The sequence below is a fragment of the Botrytis sinoallii genome (genome assembly GCF_014898435.1).
Source record: "Botrytis sinoallii strain Bc 23 chromosome Unknown BSIN_009, whole genome shotgun sequence".
NCBI classification, from domain to species: Eukaryota; Fungi; Ascomycota; class Leotiomycetes; order Helotiales; family Sclerotiniaceae; genus Botrytis; species Botrytis sinoallii.
Window position 1 is genome coordinate 1,788,428 of NW_024066036.1, and position 23,005 is coordinate 1,811,432.

Genomic DNA, 23,005 nt, shown 5'->3' on the forward strand with positions numbered 1-23,005 from the left:
TCTGTAGTTGGAATGAGAATGGCACACCTATAATCCTGAAACTTCATGACAAATCGAGAAACTGAAGGGACCAATTAAAACATATGAGTAATTGGTTCATGAATACTATATGATGCAGCCTTGACTGACCATCAAACTCTTGGCTTTGACTGACGGTCACCATAACTTGGACGAAACAACCAACTCTCAATCAAGGTGTTGATGAATATGCATTGTCCATTGCAACATTTTATTAAGACTGTCTGGTAGAGGCTTCTATCTCACCGCAGATATCGAGCGAAAGATCAACAGGGTATTATGAGATCAACCATAACCATTCGTTTCGTGCTGAATTGCCATCACCTCTGATATGATAGGAGCGCCTGCTGCTACATAAAGGTTTGATTCTCGATCCGAGGAATCGCATGCAAATCTGTAGGGTTATCCCAGGCTGGGAAGACGAAGAAGAAGTTCCAAATGGCCGTCTTGAATTCGAACATTTGAGACGTCGAGATTAAGTAGACCCCACAAAATAAGCCACCCGCAGTTCTCGTATATAGATGTACAAAAGTATTGATAACAAGCAGTGGATCAATTATGTGTTTGATGAGTCCTTGCTGCCATGGCACGGAAGAATAGAAGCCCACGAAAAGGGAGCGCAGCAAAGATAAGCTCACCGGGTGCCCTCAGCTTAGATCGTCGTGGGGACTTAGGACTGGGTCTCTGTTTTTGGCGAAAAGTCTTGAATCCTAACAAGCAAATTTGAAGGCAGACTACGGGGTAGATCCACTAGCCATATATCTGGGAGCGTTGAGGATTGTTCATTTATTCTGTACTACAGGCTCATCTCCTTGTAACCAATGCTTGACGAAACTCTGCACCAGAAGTCTGGCAAGCTCCGTGTACCTACTCCTTTTTACCGTCCTGTCCACATATTGCCAGGTTTGCAAAATTTATTTCCCCTCATTTCATCAATATCACCAAGCCACTTGATCATCGACAGGAATATATCTATGATAAGATGAAAGTCGGAGGTTATAGATCGGAGTTTCAAATTGACAGCTGTCGATCGAATTCCATTAAGCCCTATGAAACTTGAGAAAATCTTTAGAGGATCGCTGCGGTACACGCTAATTGAATTTAAACTTTCGCATTTACGTATTCGGGGTTCTGGAAGACCCCACAATGGGCTGTTGAAGCTAAGCACTACTCTGAAATCCCCTGTTACACTTCGCTATGCGTTATGCGAGGCGATTTGATTGGTTCAAGATATCCTTAAATTTTCCTTTGCTGTGCCAAGATGTGCTATTTTGATTCTAGATATGGGACGCCAGGAAATGTTGTTGTGTTTCGACATAAGACGGTCTTTTCGAAATGCCAACATAATGTGCGACTGCTATCATGATGGATTCTATGTGTAGCTATATAGATGAGGGGTCTTCTCTCGAGGAAATACATCTTCACAACACATCTTATCATACTATACTATCCATCTGATATCTAATTCCTCATTGTAACTTTCAAATCTTTCTCCACTTCCCCAGATTCATACTTCAATCGCAATAATAACCGCAATCATGGTGACTACAACGACCTTGGAATCATGTGCATACTACTGCTATGTACCAAGCATGGCAGTTGCAGCTATGTTCGCAGCGATTTTTGTCCAGTCAACACTTCTACACACATATCAAATTTCGCGATCAAAGACCAAGTTCTTCATCCCCATTGCAGTTGGAGGTTTACGTAAGTCACTAAATACCCCAGAGTGAAGCTACTGTGCTGACATCTATCAAAGTCGAAGCAATCGGTTATGCATGCCGCTTAATTTCACATTTCGAATCACCAACTTTCTCAGTTATTCCTTTCGGCATTCAATACGCCTGTATTCTCGTATCTCCAACCATCATGGCCGCAGCAGTCTACATGTACTATGAGCATCTCGTCAAGGCCGTCGGCGGCGAATCACAATCTCCAATCTGCCTAAGTAGATTCCAAAAGATCTTCCTCTTCTTCGATTGCTTCTCCGTTATCATCCTCATCGTCGGTTCCATCTTTCGTCTCATGACTAATTTGCCCGTCAGTTGGATCAGACTCGGTAACAGACTTGTCATGATGGGGTTAGGCGAACAATTAGTCTTCCTTGCCGTCTTCGTCTTCACAGCTGCGAAATTCCAATACAACATTTCGCAAAACCCCACAGAGCGCCTTTCTGCAACCGTGGAACCAAAGTCCCCTCGTAATGGTATCCCATACAAGAGGCATCTCGTGGCTATGTACATCGCTTCTGCTCTTATTGCCATTCGATCTTTGATCCGCTTGGTGGAGAACTTGACTGGTACCACTGGACACATTCGAAGTAACGAGGTATTCCTGATTATCTTCGACGGAGCATTGATGCTTAACATGATGTTGCTCTTTCACTATATTCATCCCAGTGAGATCGCTGCATTCGAAACCTTCTACGCCAGTGACGGAGCTGATACTTCCCGTCCTTACTTTGCGGGAATGAAGGTTTGGCAGGGAAAGGGATTGAGTCGGGATGGTATGATGGAGGTCTAGGGAGTGAAAGGGGTAAACTTGAGGAGAGAGTTGGGGGTTTTTTTTGGACATGGATTGGTGAATTTATTTTGGAGTTTGGGTATTACAGACACTGGATCATGGAAGAGGGGGAATTGGAAAGAGAACCTCACAACAATCATTTATAACATGCATCATCATGAATTTCATTTGTTAAAAGGTGGAGAAATAGGCATAGAATAGAAACAATCAACAGAACACACAAAACACAAAACACAAAACACAAAACACAAAACACAAAAATAAAACAAATCTCGATTTTCGATTTTTGATACAATCATTCTCAGACTCGCTTTCAATTCTCACTCTATAACGGTATATATTTCAATCATCTCCAGCCACCTCCTCATATCAATCTCCCCTCAAAGAACTCTTCCAAAAAGCCATTAATCTGATCCTTCGCTTCAAACTGGACCCAACGTCCCGTAGTATCCACCTCCTTTGTAATCAAATCTTTCGCAAAAAACTCCATACGCTTAGATACACTCTCCATCCTCACAATGCTCTTATGAATCTGCCCAATGAAAAGTGCACGGCAAGGAATCTGGGAGTCAAGTTTATCCTCTTTTTTCTCCTGGATACCTAGACCATGTCCATAACGACAACAGTACCAATTTGTCGGGCCACGGAAGCTAGAACCTGAGAATATCTGAGAACGAGTGGAGACATAGAGGGGCGTTTGCCAAGTTGGGGGTGGAGCTTTGTGGTTCTCTTTCAAAGAGGCAAGGAGGGCACCAAGGGGGTAAAATCTCTTGGCAGTATCTTCCTCGGAGCTATGCATGAGGGAGACGAAACTTTCGGACTTGGTTTTATCAGCGTCCGTAATTGTGAACTCCCAAGACCGTGAACTCAAGACAAAAGTAAAGATTGCACTGCACATACATGTTCATCCGTCATTTCCCAAGAATCCTCTTCAAAGAAAAATCGCATATATCCAAACCTTTCTAAACCTAATCCTTGCTCTGTTACTTGTCTTACCAGGTCCAAATCAAAGGGCGTTGCTGGTGGTGCATATGGAGCTGCCAGAAAGGTACTTGAAAGAAATCTGGTAGGATGATAATTGATCACTTGCGATAAGAAAGGCTGCCAAAATCATGGCCTACCGCATCAACTTTCTCAATGTTCTTATGATTGAGTAGTTAGTTCAGCAATATCTGCAGTTATGGCCTTGAAGATTCAAGGCTCTAGCGTGTCAGGTTTATCAGTACCGCCATAGCTTAGTAGGTCGGTTGCAATGATACCATGACCTTTAGAAGCGAACTAGGGGATTTGATAAGGCCAATCATAGGACGTAGACGGAAAGCCATGGAGAGAAAGAATGGTTGACACGAGAGAAACAGCTTGAGCAATGGAAACCTAGGCGTAACTTGTGCCGAAAGGGAGGGTGGTAGTCTTAGAGTTAGAGAGAAATTCTACGGCTGCCATTGTGAGCTTTGGGATCGCACAAGTGATAATTAAATTAGAGAGGAAAAAGAAATCTCAATAGTTAAGGCATGAAGGAGAGATACATGTAGGAAGAAAGTGAGCAGAGACTATGCCGCGCGAACTGTACCCGTTGGAAGCTTTCACGGGAAGATGAGATGACGTCATGAGAAGTTTTGGATAATAAGATAATAAATACGATGGAATAGAGAATGATCTGTAACATAAGCTGCCTTGTCAAAAGTCCAATTCGTAGTGATGTGCTTTTCTCAAGTTGTTAGAGAACATTAGTAAACTGTACAATTGGAAATTTGCAAGCCCTTCTACATGTTAAACTAGATCTCAATTCCTCCCACATGGCAACTCCACGAAGAATACTACGATGACTTTACAGATTATGTACAGCGTAATCACTATTATCTAGAACCGTTCTCTAGAATCATCTAATGTTTGAGATTTTCGCAAGAATGAACCAAGCTACTCCTAATTTCTGTCCCCATGGCGTGGCCTTCACTGTTCAGCACCATCGAATTCAAATCGCTACTATGGACTTGTTCAACTTCAACTGACTTTGTGATCTCCGTCAAACGACGGCAGTCCAGCCTCTGTTGAAATTGTTTTTCGGATTTTGATAGAAACGGACTACAAGCCGGGTCAAAGTGCAGAAGAAACATGCAGTGCCATTATGATGACCACATCAAAATGTACCAGTACCTGCGCCCACTCAAAATATAACAATGGATAAACTTTTTTGGATGGTGCAGCCAATCTTCAACGGAAAAAAGACCAATAGGTGGATAAGTCTCCAACAAGCAGACTCCAACAAGCAGACTCCAACAAGCAGACTCCAACAAGCAGACTCCAACAAGCAGACTCCAACAAGATTTTCCAAAAAAGTAATAGAAGTCGACCATGTTGATCGGAGGTATGATCCTGGAAGAGCCAATGTAGCAGTTCCAAATCAAAATACGAGTTGACATATGAGATAAAATTTATGTGTGATCCTCTCTGTCAGAGATTAAACAAGTTCTAACCTTTTTGACGGCTTCGAAGACGGATCCATTAGCCGGAAGTCGTGCCACAGACAACTTTGTCAGAGCATAGCTCCGGTGGTATCTATGAAGGCATTAGACGCATATATCATATTTCAGCTATCACCGATCAATCGAAGCAGTCATCGGGTGTAGGAGCTGCCACCTTTTGAAACATATGACATTGCACTGATAGAATGAAGTCATCTGTCAAGGGCAGCTATTCCACCACTCTCTCATTGACTTGTTATTATGCCTGGCACATCTGACTATGGACTGCATAGCGTACCTCTTAAAGTCATACCTTAGCTCTCATTAATCGTGACGATTTGAAAATCGAGATGAAAATATAGAGAATCTTTGCACCTGGTCAAGGTCTGACAAATGCTTTTGTAGTGGTGTCACGATTCAATGCTGATTAAGCAAGACACGCATATCATTCTCAACTCCATCTATATCTTCATTCGAGCTAGAATACAACCTTCAAAGGTGCACCCGAGGATTGCTATGAATACTGATTCGACAACCAACTGAGCTTATAGCTACCTTCCCTTCTTTCGCACATTGTTATGGGCACAGCCCATGCCCACCTCCTCAATTTATACACTAGTGAGTGTGTGTACAAAGATTCATGAGACAGAACAGTGAGACACGAGGCACAAATTAGTTACCTGTTCGAAATCCTGCGAAGCCTACAACTTTCATTGGTGTAGACCGTTCTGCCAATAGTATTGAGGGTTTTTACTTCTTTCAGGATTTCCGTGTCGTTCGGGGGATTGAAGAATTCATGGTTGTCACTGAATTGATTCAACAATGAGAGTGCAAGAGTGGTGATTGTTTACCCCGCACTGGTCAATCTTCAGTGAGTTCGTTCATTACCAGTCACGAATTAACATTGAGTGGCTCGGATAAGCTGTCGTGGCTCTCTTGACTGGGTTTTTCGTGTTTCAGATGGCATTTTTGTTTGCTCTTTCTAGAAACCTATTTCTGTTCAAGAGACGCTGTCATACAATCACGAGAGGCTGATCTCCTTAATTCTCCATGCCTTTGGCTGTGGATATCGAAACCCCTCTAAAGCTTTGTCGATTGGCCAAAGTAATGCAGGTGTGTGCTTCTGACTGACAACGATCCCCACAACCAGAACACGAAGCAAAATGGACACATTACCGGCAATCCAATCAATACTGAAAGTACAAATCTCTCAGCGTTCAACAATGTTAATAGCAATATATCTTCGGGTTTAGCATTAAAATCCACCAATCATTACATTGAGAGGCTCACAAATTTATCGACTAGGTCAAGCATAGTAAGATCTTACATCAGATCATTGATTGTTGTACATATATGACCACCGGCTCCCACCTGTCTACTCATAAGCCCACGACATCGAAATAACATCCCATTAAATCTCAGTTTTTTTTCTGGATATCTCAAATTCAAACAGTTCATGGAAGATCGGCTCAATATGTCTTCTTACACCCCAAATTTTGATAACAAATGTTACATTACCACCAATTCTCCTGATGGGAAAACTACCACCTTTGTTGATTCCACCTCATTTGTAACAACTTCGAAGCATCCCGGCACGACATTGAGATACGCCTACTCTGCAGCCTCTACACCCTCACTTACCAATGACACCGACCTCAAAGCACACCAGGAAATCATCAAGGAAGAGAAAATACCCTTCTTTCCCTCAGCTGGTGGCAGCGCAGCCGCATTTTTGCACCTCGACCCTAATCCTGATGGAGCCGAGGGGTTCATGCATCGTACGCGTACGCTTGACTATGTACATGTAGCGGAGGGAGAAGTGGAGTACGCGGTGAATAGTGGAGAGAAGAAGATTTTCAAAAAGGGAGATGTGGTTATTCAACGGGCGGGATGGCATGCTTGGAAAAACGTGAGTAAGACAGAAGGGGCTACTCTTTTTGCCGTTGCCATCGGCGGTGAGGGTGCGACGGAAGGTTTCATGGAAGTTTCAAGTGCGTAGGATGACTTTGGATTGGATAGGTGACAGACGTCTGGTTTGATCAAGTTCCGTGGAAGCTTGGAAGTCGTGGATTTGTTTCTATGTAAGCTACATGCAATTATTGTGGCGAGGTACTCTCCGAGGTGTCAGTATCAGAATTAAACATGTACTTCGGTTCAAAGTGGTGAGATGTGGTGGTATAAGACTTGCTGCAGCATGAGTTACTTGTATAGGTACGAAACGGGCGGAAACGTTTGGTGCAAGTATCCCCTTGCAGTTCAATACCTCAATTGCTTCCAAAATATCGAAATGAACAAAGTGACGACCCGCCTTGCAAGTAGCTTGAATAATGAAGTGAATGTACAGTGCAAAGGTAAATAAACAAAAATCATTGTGTGGGACTGTTTTCATTTGGCGGTGATTTCTGATCAAATGGACCGAATTGATGGTAGCCCTACGTCATCGCTCTTTCCACCAATCAAATCCGTCATCACGTGAGAAATTGACCAAACTTTGTTTTGTTGCACATCTGAAAAATTGTTCACTTTTTAAGCTTACACCTCTCGTTTTGGGGACAAATTTGTTAAAATTTACAGCGATCGGGAATAAGAGCACTTTCTGGACTTTATTCCCGGCCGTGTCAAATCGTAATTTTTTGATATCCTAGCTGAAAAGTGGTGGGTGGGTGTGTCTCGTAGGCTCAACGAGCCAGTCTCGATAATCATTAAGATCTACCCCTCATTCCACCACAACACAACATCTGCCACAAAAAATTAAAATACGAAATAAAGATGGAGAGCTTCGAAGATATGCAAAGTCGACATCGTAAGGAGCAAAAAGATCTGCAAGGACGTATAACACAAAAGAAGAAAGGCGCATCGAAGAAGACTCGCAAAGGCGTAAATAACGAATGTGAGGAACTGGAACGACAATTGAAGGAACGGCAAGCTCAAGAGATAGCATCGTTGGATGGTGATACTGTTCCGGATATCGATGATGTTCCAGAGCTTGACGAGGAAGCTTCGGAAGCTTCTGCGAATGCGACTGACGTAAATGGTGTCAACAATATTACCGACTCTTTGGAGAAATCCACAATTGCGGAAACAACACAATCTGAGTCAGGACAGCCCAAAAAACGCAATCGGCAGAAAGAAAGGCTTGCACGAAGAGCAGCAGAACAAGAAGCTGCTGTAGAGGAAGCTAAGAAAGAAGCCGCGAATATGCCCGATGAAAAAGAAGTTGAGAGGAAACGAATGCAGGAGGAATTCGCCTCGAGAAATTTACAGGAGAAACAAATCAGACCAGATGGACATTGCCTCTTCTCTGCCATAGCTGATCAACTATCACAAGCCGGAATACCTCTTGGAGCCGAAGCAGAAGGATTGAAGGACGATCAGCGCTACAAAGTGGTCCGCAAAGCAGCCGCAACATATATCGAAGGACACCCAGATGATTTTGTTCCTTTTCTAGACGAACCTCTCGAGAATTATATTCACAAGATTAGAGATACTGCGGAATGGGGTGGTCATTTGGAACTTCTTGCTCTCGCAAAGACATATAACGTTGAGATTTGTGTTTTACAGAACGGAGCTGCCCAGAAGATTGAGCCTGGAACAGACAAACCCGAGACGATTCATCTGGCATACTATCGACACGGATTCGGATTGGGCGAACACTATAATTCCCTTCGGAGAGCACCATAAAAACACCGTAACTAAGGAGCACTTGAGTTCATATTCTAATCATAGGCGGGACTCTAGCTAGTGCGACCAAACACTGACCCAATCATTTATCTTGCCATCTGCATCATATCCACCCCTGTTGGTTCTTTTGGGATGAAAGTGTGCAATACGTCGAAGGCCATTCTTGTGTGGTAGGCCAAGTTTCTCAACTTCTAACTCACAGTCCTCCTCATTATATGGCAATACTTCACCTGGACGAGGCAAATGACCTTCATAAATTCTTGGAGGCATAGCCCATGGCGGTCCCCCAATCGATGGAGATTTAGTAGTGGGAAATTCAAGACAGATAAGTCTTCCTTCTGGAGATAGAAGCTCATGATATCGTTTAGACCATGCAGGCCTTAGACTCGGAGGTAATGCACAACCAAACTTTCTCAAGATTTAGTATTCTAGACAATAATAGACTCAAAGAATCACATACCGTGTAATCATAGATCAAATCAAAGCTTTTCTCTCCTTTGACGACTGTCAAGAAATCATCCTTGAAGAAGTCTCCGGCTATCCACGTAACATTTCCTTTCTCGATTCCATCTTTCGGTTCATACAGACCTTTCCCATCTTTCTCCTTTTCGGTGTCCTTAGCCCCCTGCAAACCTGTCTCGGAAATATCCAGCCCATAAGCATCATAACCCATAGCACTTAATAGCAATACATCATAACCCTTTCCACATCCTGCTACCAAGGCTTTCTTTCTCGAACCATCAGCTTTCTTCGAAGCTAGATCTTCCCGCTCATTTAAGATGTCAATCAGTGCTGGATTGGGCGATTCGTTGTCCCATGGAATCACATTGTCTTTCCAGAGCTGATCCCATCTCTCGCCGTGCTGAGCTGGATCTTGACCTTCGAATTGGGCTTTGAGGAGAGCGCGTGTTTCTGATTGTTTAGTACCATTTCAAATTTTTCATGGAAGCTTGACGAACCGGATAAACTGAGTTCTGATGCCATGTTTGTTACTCTTTCTTTGAATCTTCTTCCTTACTTGATTCTGATGATATAGTCTTGTTTCAGTCTTTTCTACGCAGAAATTGCGAAGTGTAAATCGTGGATGAGTTTTCCTGTTGTTCAGATGTTTCAATAACTTGTGTAAAAAGATAATAACAAAAACGCATGACCTTCCAAGGTTACCCGTGGCCCCGGGGACCTTATGTAACTGTGGTGGGGCATCTGTGGCAATTGTGGTGCTAATGAGTAGGTCCACGCCCGGGTACCTAAGCTGAGCTTACCCCGGTTCTCAGTCAAGCCGAGGCTCAGACAAGCCTTAACCCCAGATACCGTTTACTTGAGGTTTCGTATTGCGCACATTTGTTTTAGACCATGTGTGTCTGGGAATGGGAGTGCAAATACGAAGAAGAAACTCCTTATGGCCCCTCTCACTCTTTCAAGGCCCTATAGTTGTTCCAATTCATAATCATAATCACTCTCATACCTTCGTATTGCAGGTAACCCACCACATAACCGTGTATGATCTGATATAGTGTAGAAAAAGCATTACCCTGGCGCCATACACAAATATCCGTAAAACCGTCGTCACAATGATTTTTTGCAGGCTCCAAATCAGAATCACAATTACTCGCTCCATGGGCATTCCCCATACTATTATAATTACCTAGGTAGCTACCATATAAGCGTACCTAGGTAGTTTACCTAGCATAGAAAACAACACCCACCCTTACGCCACACCAAAGCTTTCCGTCATTTCCGTCGAAACCTCGGCACGATAAAAGATGTGGTTCCTCTCGACCTCCTTGATCACCAACTTCAAATCATTCCTTTCCTTATTCTTCGCAAGATAACACTTCATAATCTTTTAACAATCATGGATGCCGCAAATCTCTTCAACGTCAAGGTAATCGACCAAACTCTCCATCACTAATCCATAAACTCACAAACCCAATAGGACAAAGTCGTTCTTGTTACCGGCGGCGCAAAGGGAATCGGACGAATGATATCCGAAGGCTTCGTCACAAACGGAGCCAAAGTCTACATCTCATCCCGCGATGCCAAAGCCTGCGAAGAAGCCTGCACAGAATTGAATGCGCTAGGTGGGCACTTCGACATCTCTCCATTCGTGCGACACAACCAAGCTAATTCTTCTTTCCCACAGGCAAAGGATCCGCACACGCCATCCCAGCCGACTTTTACAAACTCGAAGATTGCAAACGCATGGTCGATGAATTGCAAAAGAAAGAATCGAAATTACATATCTTAGTCAATAACTCGGGAAGTAATTGGGGAGCTCCTTATGCGGAATTCCCTGATGCGGCGTGGACGAGAGTTTTGACTCTGAATCTCACAAGAGTCTTTACTCTTACTCAAGCACTTACTCCTCTTATGGAAGCAGCTTCTACCCCAGAAGATCCAGCACGTATCATCAATATCGGCTCCGTAGATGGAATTCGCGTCCCCTCTCTCGAAACCTTTTCATATTCCGCAAGTAAAGCAGGATTGCATCAATTAAGCAGAGTTCTCGCGAATCATCTAGGGAAGAGAAATATCACAAGTAATGTACTTGCATGTGGACCATTCGAAAGTAAAATGATGGCAGCTACGCTCAAGAATTTCAAAAATGAGATTGTGAGTGGGATTCCGCTGGGGAGGATTGGAAGTAAGGAGGATGTCGCAGGTGCTTGTTTGTTCTTGGCTAGTAAGGCGGGGAGTTATGTTAATGGGGCGACGATCCCGTTGGATGGAGGGAGTCTGGTGGGGAGTAAGTTGTAGATTTTTGTGGGGTGGGGGAAATATATCATTTTACATTTTACGTTTTGAAACATATCACGCTATGTTAGGAATATTAGCATATTTTCGTCTGATGGGAAGAAATACTATACCGCGTGTTCTCGTCTCGTGTGGTAGGTTGAAATTTTGAGCATCGTTATTGTGCACAGTCAAGTTCTGAACAATGCAGATATACATCGGAAAGTTCTCAATTATTCGAGTGAATGAGAAGATCTGCGTATCTAGTAGGTAGGTAGGTATAATAAACCTCCATATTACACCGAGAGCTAATGCCAAAATCCATAGAAATCCATTATACTGTGCGTTGTAAGAGTTCTGGAACCTACTTACCGCATATATATTGTTTTCCCCGCTAAAACCATCAATTATTCAACTTTTAAAATTCTTGTTTAATTGTTATATATTTGTATAAAATAATTAATAAAACTATAGAGTGATTTATATTTACTCAAATTATTTTAAAAAATAGCTAATTTATTCATAAAGTTATAAGGTATAAAAGACAAAATTCATAAAAATTTCGAAAAAATCGCTTATTTTGTATGGGAAAAGCGTTACAAGTTAAAAAAAATCGATTTTTTTCAATTTCAAACTTATATAATTTCTTAACAAAAATATTAAAGAATAAACTATTCATTTTTTTAATTAATTTATAATATGATTTATATATAATTCAGTTTTCGAAATAAAATCTTTCAAATTGAAAACGCTATTAATTTTTCTAATTTGGATGGGAAAACGCTATTTTTGTAGGGATTTTGTCACAAAACCATATGGGGTGCGGTGAGTAGGTTCCAGAACTCTTACATTGGTGCCAGGAGTAATTCGGAGCATGAGAAAAATCAGATGATATAAGAGATACATGATCATGTGGAATAACAACTGCTAATATATATATATGAAAAATTTGAGAAGAAATATGTGTGGACAACGATCATATGTTGATGTGCTTGGGCAGAGGCTATCAAAAGAATTGAGACACGTTCATCGATCTTTATTCTGGGATTGAGGATAGGTATCAATACTTCACGGCTGTGCAGCTTGTTTTTCTTCAAGGCATATGAAAACATCTTTTTGTAACTATTGGTGAGAAGGCACATCTATCTAAGATCGATTGGTCGGCTCCCAGTCTTCGAGCGGCTATGCATCTAAGCATCCATTATTCTATTATGATTTTTCGATTCCGACACAATTATTTTGTCAACTCGAATACCAAGGCTTCCTCAAGTATCAAAAGGCATCTTAGTAAGCCATGTAAAATCGACCGTGTCAAAACGCCGGTCCAAATCCGTGAGAATCTGAGATGAACCACTATTTTCGGGGCTAGGAAGCACAGTATCTTGGTGAGCAGATGCGGCATGACGGATTGGTTTTATCGGATACCAGTACTGGAATGTTGCCGCGCTGTTATCGTCATCGGGGGTAGGTGGCCTGGCCTCGGCTTCAACCCGTTAAGAAGCTTTCTTCAGACGAGAGAATTTTCGAGGCACGATCTGGAATAGGATATCTAATATGGTGACTAGACGGAGGACTGACGAGGTGAAAGTAGTGTATTGTCTGAGAATTGCAGTGGCTTTGGAGAAACTTTCATGTATTGCGGTTTCTGATATTTCAGCCACAATAGAAGGGCAGAGACCTCCTGCGATCAATACTGTTGCAGACTTGTACAAGAATATTACATTGCACCACCATGGAGAGATCTCATTCGAACCTGAAGTCTCGCGAAGGTGTATAGTATCGATAGCTTCTTGGGCGATTTTGACACATACAATTGCATATTGGAGAGAGATTCGATGAGAGAGTAAACTTCCAAGACGGATACGTTCTGCTTTATTTGGAAATTCGGTGCGAATGAGTTGTTGAAGAACGGGCGTCAACAACAATAATTGAATGTGGAGATGTCTTGAAATGCTGTTAGCCTCATCCCATAGGTTACTTTTGTATGTATTTGTATTCATACCTTTGGTGAAGAACTACTGCTTGACGGATTAACTCAGCATTTAGATCGTGGTAGGTGGGATGCTGCTCAATCCTGAGATGTTCAGGATTGTCTCGTTCCCAATCTGAATGTCTTTCCTGTAGATTGAAAATTGCAGCGCTTGTCCCAGCAGATGAGATGTTCTCGGAAGTGGAACGCCCTTTCTTCAGATTTCTGTCAGATTTGCTATGTCGTAAATCGAGGAGTACGGCGTACAAGATGTCGTAAAGTCCTAGACAGGACTTAAAGAAATCAGAAATATAAGTTTGTCGCGTTTCTATGGTGTTCTCTTCATTGTGTCTCGGTTGGTAATTATCATCCTCCGCAATTAAGGGGAGCGGGATAGCAGTAGCAGCTTGTGGATCGATCATAGATGGTCGACCATATAACATTGAAACTTCTCTATCCATAAGAACACAACTATGCCAAGCTTTACGAAGCGAGTTTCTAGCTTGACTTTTGGCTATTCGTTCGCTTGTTTCAGGTAAGTGAAGTTCAAGCATCTGAGCTGTGCGTATTGCGTTCCCAACATATAACCAGCACATACGAGATTCGCCCATGCTTTGAAAATATAACGCCAAGAGAAGATATGACTGAACTAAACGGACTGAACACTCTTGAATGTCGAGGAATCCTTGTGCTCTTCTGCAAAAGATGGCAGCCATATTCTTATGGTTTGAAACTGTTGTTCTCGTTTGGCGGCTGCTGATAGCGAATACCGAGTTGATTAGACAAATCAACGACCCTTGATCAGATTTGTAGTTATCACAGCTCCAAATTCTCTCATACTCTTCTCGGAACTCTAATTTATCCAAAATTGGATATAAAATATGAACATTCTAAAAATATGATGTGAGTAGGCTATCGGCTTGCTCCCGAGTTGGTAAAATGTGTTTCGGATCCCTCTGTCGTGATTCATAAGATGATACTGGGGATGGGGAAGTATTAGGACCAAAGCCAAGAACGTTTGATGCAGATGGTGATGCTTCACTGATTTTCTCTGCGACTAATTTCTCCACTTCTTGCATAAAACTTTTCGCAAAAGTGTTCTCAATAACATCGGTCCCGTGATCATGATCCACTACAATACTATGTATGGGACGAATGCTAGAGGTGCAGATAGTATCAATGCTTTTTGAGAGCTCTTGAAATGAAGGAACTAGTCCCGGGCTGATTGTGGGAGCCAAATTAGACTGCCATTGATTGGTGCTCATTTCCGGCGTATTCATTGACGGGTATCCCTCCCACGCAACTGTAGAAAGCCATGTTGCAGATGCAGGTGAAGCTGAAGTCGTAGCTCCATGACTACTTATGGTCTCTGCTGATAAGTCTTCTGAAGTACTAGAAGCACTATTTGAACTTTGGTTATTGCTGGGTGAGATCTGGCAATCTTGACTGTTACGTGCTTCCAGCAGTTTGATTTGATCTTCGAGGCGTCTGATATAATCTGCGGATGCTGGAGCACGTGAAAAGTCCGTGGCCCAAGTGCAGGAAACTAACTTTGACCTTTTCTCGCATGGTCCGCACACTATGAGAATGGAATGATTAGCACATACAAGTGACGTTGAAAACTTAATACTTAGTTGGTGGGTAATACCTGGTTGATGACCATCTGTCGGGATATCGATCATGTGATCTAAAGAGGGCACTGTATTGCACTAGCGTATGCACTAGCGCTAGCACTTCTACTATATTAATTACTAGCTTCCCATAGATAATAATGATTAAGAACGAATACAACCATAATAAGACTAAAGTACTTTACACTTATCAACCAAGTTGATACCAACACCATCACATTTGACCTGTCAACGGAATTTAGTAAATGTCGCTATAATCTACATTGGAGCTGCTGCTACCTTCCGGCCTCGGCAGGGATCACAAGCCGTTGTCACCTTCTGCCTTTTTGGTGCTCGAGTATCCATATCTTCACTGAAAATTCTGATTAAATAGTGTTAAAGGTTCGGTTCGGTTGAACGCTTGCCTAGTTGTACAATGGAGGTGATGGGCAACAGGATGGAATGAAGCAGGAGCGCTCTGTCCCCACGTGACGAAAATTCCTGCTGGAGCTCTTGTTAGGCTATAGAATTGAAAAGTCAAGTGTGATGTCCAGTGAAGTGTCTTTGATGCTGTATCTCAAGTTTATGATGGATATAGTATTTTCAATCTCGCGGTGTATCTAACTCTCGGTATTAAAAACACGGTACCCAGCACCAAATCACGGAAGCGATCCGAAGCTTATTAAAGCAACCGGAAGCAAGACGGCTCAAAGATAGCCCGAATTCACGCCTAAACGACAAGATTTGCATTCTTCCCCCATTGTTTTCGAACAGAAATCTTTCACATGCAACACTTGTCGGAGAACTCGCATCCAACCAATTCATGCTTTATAGATCTAGTGACCCCTAGAGGTTACACTAAACAATCTTCTTCTTGTGCTTCAAATCCTTCAGATCATCATGCGTGGATACAATTATGCGAGAACTCTTGATTTCCGGTCTGGAAAGCAGTTCCGTATAAGCACGAGCAAAATCCGACGATTTCATTGCTCCCGTTTGAGCGGCCGATGAATCAACTTCAACCCGACAATTAAGATACACTTCGTTGAAGCGAACGCTCGAATCAGTACTGTCACGGCAGGCCACATTTGCCATCGAGAAGAGGGGACCTTGTGAGATAGCTGTTGCCGCGCGAGCCCCAATGTCACCCTGTGCTCCGGTGCAGAGTGTGAAGCTAGTTGCTTTCTTTTGCTCCAGCAGACATGGGATGGTTGCACGATAAGCGACTATGGAAGTTAGTGGGTATATCAAAGCTGCTACTACAGCTATAGAGATCTTACAAAAGTTGGATTCAAAGTTGACACTCATGATTTGACGCAATTCCTTGAGGGTTAGTTCAGTCAAAGGCGTTGCACCGTATGCACTTCCAGCTTCATTAAGAATTAGGAAAGAACAAATCAGGCATATTATGGTCTTACCAGCAGAGTAAACGTGTTGAAAACCTGGCAGTTTCCCAGCCCGGACTTGGTCCACCACAGTTTGCACTCCTCCTTCCGACATGATGTCGGCCTCGACTGTTGTGATGCCGTTCTTTGTTCCCACATGTTTGAATAATTTTTCTGCAGAGGCCTGATTCCTCACCATTGCAAGCACATGCCGCTTAGATTGCAGGGCTCCAAGTACTGCTGCGACACCGATGTTTCCAGTGGCTCCGATAATAAGAACGTTCTCCATATCTTGAACTGATGAATACAATATTGCAGAAAGTTTGAGAAGTTGATATGATGAAGATTTGGAGATGGTGTGTTATAGTGAGTTAAGAAAACTTTTTACAGACTACTGAAGAGTGCTTCTTATATCAAAGGAGCACATTACCTCCGGTTCTTTTGAGCTAAACTCGAAGACCGAGACGGAAAAACTGGAGGGCGACGGATGATCTTCCGAGTTGAGATTACCTAGGTAGATAACGTTGGAATAGCTTCCGGGCTCGAGCCCGACGACATCATCGGAGCTTCCGAAATTAGAATAATTGTCAACGGAAGGGTCTCCGAGTTTCGTAAGCTTCAAACTTATCGGTATATTTGCTTCGCGGCATGGAGTTACCCCGTCCCCATCGAGGCCTTCGAAGCTGACGGTTCATTGACGTACAGACGCATGGAATAAGTTTTTTTCTCTGGCCCTTTGAGCTCGTTCTATCTGCTCCTTTTTGTTTATTCTTCATCACTCGCATATTTTTTCTCGACAAAAATCTGTATTCACATTCAGATATCTACCAAAATTGTCTCCATTATACAATTCTAAACAGAAGCTTTACTTTAACTGCATGTTCTTGGTCTGTGTTGTGTACAACAGAATGATGGTAGATGAGGAGAGGCAGAGGTCAACAGAGCACTCCCTCAAGAGATTCACGATCCAAAAACCACAGCTACCCAAGATGTAGAGTCGAACGAGGAGTTTGAATCTTTGAACCAGTCTACCAGTCCAGCTTCTGTGCGTCCAGAAATTACTCCGAGCGAAGGATTGAGCCCGGCGTTGGAGCATCCCCCTACGGCAATGGTAGTACCACGATCAAAACGGCGAGGACTACTTGGGCTATTGACTATTATACCAGAAGTCAAACATCCACAAAGCTATTAAAATGGTACTAAATGGTTAATAACATTCATTGTTGCGGTGGCAGGTGCTGTGGCACCTCTAGGAAGTGCTATATTCTTTCGTGAGTCTTTATGTCTTCCCTATCACTCGATTGCCACATTTTATGCTGCTAAAAGTGCTGACTCTCTGCGCAGTTGCACTCACTGAACTATCGGAAGATTTCCATGCTTTTAAACACTCACCAATCTTACTGTGGTTATGTATCTTCTAGTGATGTCGATATTTCCACTCTGGTGGTCTGCCTTTTCGGGACTATTTGGCCGCCGGACAATATACCTGGCATCTTTCGCATTTTTCACATTATGGAGTGCTATTACCACAATATCTACTTCAATGACAATGCTGATCGTAATTAGAGTTTTAGGAGGGGGCACAGCCGCCTCTGTTTTAGCTATCGGTGCAGGCACTATTGCGGATATTTGGGAGCCAAAAAAGCGCGGTCGTGCGACGGGGATATTCTTCCTGAGTCCTATGCTTGGGCCGTTTCTAGCTCCGATTATTGCTGGAGAAGTAGCGGAAAAATGGGGCTGGAGAAGTACCCAATGGTTTCAGACTATCTATGGAGAGTTAATATTGATTCTGCTGTTATTTTGCCTTCCTGAGACACTCGCAAGACGAGCCCTGGTTGTCGAGGAACTCGCTGGTGGGAAAATTACATCTCATCGACCTAACTTTGCTCCCTTACCGACTTCGCCATCCATTCAACATAGAATAAAAAGAGTGGTAGTCATTTTAAAAAATTTATTAACTGATCAACTAAAGATATTGGGCTATCTTCAATTTCCAGCCGTCTCGATCACAGTCTACATCGGTAGCATAGCCTTTAGATCTTGATACATATTGAACATTTCCATACAGAAGACATTCGGGGAGCCATATAATTTCTCTGGGGTAACAGTCGAGCTGACATATATCCCGGGCTCACTGGGCTATATTTTTGCAGGTTTTGTGGGAGGAAAATGGTCGGATGCTATCATGCATGGAGAAGTTTGTGCTGCAGGTCGATTAGATGGATCTGGAAAACTTATTCTCCGACCGGAAGATCGCATGAGAGAAAATGTTCTACTTACTGCTGCTATTTATCCTACTGGTCTTTTAAGGTTTGGGTGGACTGCGGAGAAGAGAGTTCATTAGATAGTCCCCCTGATATTAGTATATCCCCTTCATGACGTCAATAAATCATTTTGAGAGTTTTCAACTCATGCAAAAATAGGCTCACGGAGTTTCTCCCCAAACGAAGTTCGTGTGATGTAGCAGTAAGTATATTTGTGCGGACAATTTTAAGCTGTGTCGGATCAGTGATTGCGCAACCTTTGCTGCAAGCCATTGGAGACGGGTAGCTATTTACGATTCTAGCCATTATTGGATAGATCAGCGCGTTCTCAGTTCTTTGGGTTATGAAACGATTTGGGCCTCGATGGCAGGTTGAAATGGGAAGAAGTTGGCTCGGTAGACTCGGTTTGCCGCGGATAGTCCCGCTCTGTGAATGGTACAAACCTGATATTGGCCAAGCCCCTACTTAGATGAAGCCCCTAAATAGAAGCTCCAGAACATCAAACTTCGATAGATTGCTTTCCATAACCTTCATACGTGAAGAACGCATGTTATCTTTTTTATTGCCATTTCTGAAGTCATGAAGTGAATTTACATATCGAACTCGAATGAACAAAGCTGCAACTAGCATCGATTCAAACCCGTGACTACCCAATTAGTTTAACTCAACTAACGAGAAATCACTAAGCGAAAACTAAGTAAAACCAGCATCAACAGTCTATTATATATACCGACATCTATTTACATCAACTCGTACATCAAATCGGCAAGTTGCTCAAGTGAAGAGCGTACAAAACTGTTCTAGGGGAAAGAGTGGATTCAAAAGTAAAGGTAGCCAGAAACCATATTCTTTCATTCATAATGTGGTCTGTTTTCCCTCTGTTTCCCCTCTTTTTGTCGTTTTTGCTACCGTTCTTGCTTTCGAGATTTCATGCCATCACTACACTTTTATGACTGTTCAGTGAATCTCTAGCGCTGTCGATTTAGATATCTCGACTAGTAATGCATTCCTCCACGAACCTCTTCAGCTACCAATATTTGTGCAGTGCAGCAGTTTCCTTGGCCACGTGAGCCTTAGAAGTTAGAAATATCGTGACCAGCCATGCCGAACATATGGGTTCTCTACCCGTGTCTTTTTAACTATACCTAAAGGTGAGTGTATCCAAGGGTCGTTATATAAACGACAATTCGTTCCTTTTTAAGCGAAATCGAGATCACTCGCTATGTTCTTTGATCTCTTGGATTCGTGTGTGCTTACTTGACCTCACTTTGTATCTCAGCATACACATTCCATAGTTAGAGAAGGTATATAAACCCACCTTTGGACCCTTCTTTTCGCTTCACTTTAAACAACATTAAACCCACCTAACGAGGTTCTACAGGATGTCAGTCGTATGTTTCATATGATACGATATATGGAATTGCTGACAAGTTGTCTTCCTTACAATTTCTGGAGAGCTCATGGAGATCATTTAGTATTGTGAATTTGATTGTCACTGCTGTATTCAATTTTTGTCGTCTATTTGAGAGGGGCTGCTATTTATATAGAGTCACTATTACATATCTTTATTTTGCTGTCGTTATTCTATACCTATAGAATCCTGCTTTTCACTCCACCCTTTGAATCTATTCAGTCATTAACCACTCGATCGTATCCCGGGCTCAAGTTTTGTACCACTGCATGCTATTCTGCTCCCATCTCAGCTTTCCTCGCGTGTGTTTATTTGTTATTTATTGATGATAGAGAACTTTACTTTTCCAGGTCCTGCTATCTACATGCACATTCGCAAAGAAAATTGCATCCTTACATTATAACAATCGAAAGCTTCATAATACAAAACTGATCGTCTGAGTCATTCCGCTCCCTGAAACTATTCTCAAAAAAAGTAATGTTCCCTATATAAATCACTCATCCAGTTCATTTTCTCCCAATCAATAAGCCAATAAATCAAGATGAAAGACCCACCCCAAGGAATCTCCTCTGAGGCCTTCACTCGAAGAATGCTCATCCATCTTTTCTCTATCTCATCTTTTGGTATCTAACATAATTATTCTTATCCACTTAGTTAATCACATACTTTTCGTCGAGTATTAGATATTTTGCTATCAACTATTATTAGGTAGTTATCATCACTTGATCCTCGACGTCTAATGTCGAATCTTCCACAACCATATTCCATATCACCCCCCTCCTTCCACTTCTCAAAACACGTCTGCTTGAAGTCTTTGAATGATATGTTTTCTCGGCTGACAAACCGTTTCATCCTTTTGCAACAATGCTATCGAACTGTGGTTATCGTGTTAAAGCATACTCTTTGGTCTTCTTATAGAAATCTACAGGCTGGGAAAGATAGAACAAGTGTTTAGTAGGTATTCAAAAAAGTATTCTAGGGCTATATAAAAATCACTTCACTACCCTAGCACCCACACCCCATCAAACAACAAACACCTCATCATTGCGCCCATAGCGAACTAGAAACTTAGCACAGAAAACTTCACACACCATACTATGATCATACATCCCACTACAAACTGCACATCCCCCACAATCTCCGCTTCCATCTTTGACGAAAAGAAACCTGGTGGACTCATCACTGTCGTCTAACTTGTCGTTGTTTGGAGAATCGCGATTCTTGCTGTCATTTTGTAGTTCGTCCAGTCTTGAGCGTGAGTCTACAATATATACACCATGTAGATATTGCCGATCTGTAATTTAAATGGGTTTCCATGATAAATTCACATATCTATAACACAGACAAACGTTCACGAGCACCTTGTCATCGATGTCTTAGGGATTCTAACAAAATAACTTTATTAAAAAAATCCAACTAACAAAGTACTTTTATATTTCAAAATCGATTCATTTCCACATACCTATACATAAAACTCCTTATATAAGCACATCCAACTTCCACGCATCTCTGATTAATCACAAAGGTATAAAACCGTGATTCATCATTCTCCAGCACTTGAAGATATACAAATATATAAACCACCGATAAAGCCAAATCTGTACGAAGACAGAATACTCAATTTAAACACGCAAGAGGGGGTTTTCGACAACTAGGTTAATGCGAAGTTCAGGAACTAGAGTTGTTAATGTGTGCGGAGGAGGGGAGTTTATATAGAGATTTTCGATGTGTTTATTGCTGGTGTTGTTGTTTGTTAATGTATTGATTAATATATACCTAATATATATCATCAAAATTTCGAATCCCTCAACAGCAAAAATTATATCTGTTCGCTCAGTATCTTGCGCTTCGTATCCCTGATGACCAAGATTATTCTCCATTCCCCATTCATATTCCCGCAATCCCCAGAATAAGGGTACACGAAGGATGAGGATGGAGATGAGAGAGCCTAAGATAGCATTTTTTTTGTCTTGTGATATTTGGAGAGAAGATTATCGAGAATTCAGAGGGTGGTTTTATAGTTATGATTAATGAGAGTGTATGATGAATAAAATGATACGAATATTGATGATTTAGATGAACATGTATTCCTTTCTATTCCACAACCATAGCCAGTGAAGCGATATATAATCTCCTCGTCTTCCAAAAACTTTAACCCTATAAAAACAAATTATCAAATAAATGTAACCTATCAGACCAGTGAGTATTCAGCCACCAACACCCTCAAATGACCTGCGGGCATGTATAGACTTTGAAAAATATTACTACAACCACAGCCTCATTATATATGTTCTCATCAAGAATTACCCGTATTCGCATACATCGTCGATCAATCGATCAACCAATCTACAATTTCTCACAGTGAAATTCACTTTGCAGATAAAAATGACAATCAAAGTCATCCGATCCACCTAGAACAAGAAAGAAAAGATAGTGAAAACATGAAAACAACACAAACCCAACTCAAATCTTCACATCACTTTCCAAATTCGCCGAGACGACGGTATCGTAGAATCGAAGAAGAAAAAAACAACCTAATCACACTTTGTCTCTTGCTTCACATCCCGCATGTCAAGAAATCAGATCGGAGATGAGATTTGATTCTTATAGGTACGAGATGGATGGATTGCTAGTTCCACATCTGATATGTGAGCTGGTATTACCTCGCAACGGCTGGAGTAATTTTTTTCTGTGGGATGAGTTTTTGGGAGATGAGGGGATTTACTAGGATATTCTGGGCTTCGGGAAGAGTATATAACGACGTACCTTTTCCTTTGATGGAAGAGAGATGTCATGTTGTATGGGGGGCTTGATACAGGATTACAGGAGTTGTGGTAGTCATATATATCACAATATCTGCGCATTAATTGTATGATTATCACACCTTCAGATGAGCGTTTGCTTTGTGGGTTATGGATTTGAGGGAGTTATTGCTCTCGCAATACTTAC

At 42.0% G+C, this 23,005-nt stretch overlaps 8 protein-coding genes across 8 annotated transcripts; 5 read left to right on the forward strand and 3 right to left on the reverse strand.

Annotated features, from left to right (window-relative positions):
• Positions 1 to 1,556: 1,556 nt before the first annotated feature.
• On the forward strand, positions 1,557 to 2,541 carry EAF02_006064 (uncharacterized protein; the record flags this gene model as incomplete). Its single annotated transcript, XM_038902112.1, has 2 exons — positions 1,557 to 1,725; positions 1,778 to 2,541. 2 exons carry the CDS (start codon positions 1,557 to 1,559, stop codon positions 2,539 to 2,541), a joined length of 933 nt encoding a protein of 310 aa, XP_038758329.1.
• Positions 2,542 to 6,477: 3,936 nt separating this feature from the next.
• On the forward strand, positions 6,478 to 7,002 carry EAF02_006065 (uncharacterized protein; the record flags this gene model as incomplete). Its single annotated transcript, XM_038902113.1, has 1 exon — positions 6,478 to 7,002. One exon carries the CDS (start codon positions 6,478 to 6,480, stop codon positions 7,000 to 7,002), a length of 525 nt encoding a protein of 174 aa, XP_038758330.1.
• Positions 7,003 to 7,772: 770 nt separating this feature from the next.
• EAF02_006066 (uncharacterized protein) lies at positions 7,773 to 8,684 on the forward strand (the record flags this gene model as incomplete). The annotated part of the gene is made up of 1 exon (XM_038902114.1): positions 7,773 to 8,684. The coding sequence occupies one exon, from the start codon at positions 7,773 to 7,775 to the stop codon at positions 8,682 to 8,684; it is 912 nt and encodes a 303-aa protein (XP_038758331.1).
• Positions 8,685 to 8,741: 57 nt separating this feature from the next.
• EAF02_006067 (uncharacterized protein) lies at positions 8,742 to 9,668 on the reverse strand (the record flags this gene model as incomplete). Its single annotated transcript, XM_038902115.1, has 3 exons — positions 8,742 to 9,092; positions 9,145 to 9,596; positions 9,644 to 9,668. 3 exons carry the CDS (start codon positions 9,666 to 9,668, stop codon positions 8,742 to 8,744), a joined length of 828 nt encoding a protein of 275 aa, XP_038758332.1.
• An 871-nt stretch (positions 9,669 to 10,539) lies between these two features.
• On the forward strand, positions 10,540 to 11,441 carry EAF02_006068 (uncharacterized protein; the record flags this gene model as incomplete). Its single annotated transcript, XM_038902116.1, has 3 exons — positions 10,540 to 10,569; positions 10,621 to 10,765; positions 10,828 to 11,441. 3 exons carry the CDS (start codon positions 10,540 to 10,542, stop codon positions 11,439 to 11,441), a joined length of 789 nt encoding a protein of 262 aa, XP_038758333.1.
• A 1,241-nt stretch (positions 11,442 to 12,682) lies between these two features.
• Positions 12,683 to 14,102, reverse strand: EAF02_006069 (uncharacterized protein; the record flags this gene model as incomplete). The annotated part of the gene is made up of 3 exons (XM_038902117.1): positions 12,683 to 12,890; positions 12,996 to 13,361; positions 13,420 to 14,102. 3 exons carry the CDS (start codon positions 14,100 to 14,102, stop codon positions 12,683 to 12,685), a joined length of 1,257 nt encoding a protein of 418 aa, XP_038758334.1.
• Positions 14,103 to 15,854: 1,752 nt separating this feature from the next.
• Positions 15,855 to 16,670, reverse strand: EAF02_006070 (uncharacterized protein; the record flags this gene model as incomplete). Its single annotated transcript, XM_038902118.1, has 2 exons — positions 15,855 to 16,366; positions 16,415 to 16,670. The coding sequence occupies 2 exons, from the start codon at positions 16,668 to 16,670 to the stop codon at positions 15,855 to 15,857; spliced, it is 768 nt and encodes a 255-aa protein (XP_038758335.1).
• Positions 16,671 to 17,804: 1,134 nt separating this feature from the next.
• On the forward strand, positions 17,805 to 18,725 carry EAF02_006071 (uncharacterized protein; the record flags this gene model as incomplete). The annotated part of the gene is made up of 2 exons (XM_038902119.1): positions 17,805 to 18,392; positions 18,450 to 18,725. 2 exons carry the CDS (start codon positions 17,805 to 17,807, stop codon positions 18,723 to 18,725), a joined length of 864 nt encoding a protein of 287 aa, XP_038758336.1.
• Positions 18,726 to 23,005: the final 4,280 nt, after the last annotated feature.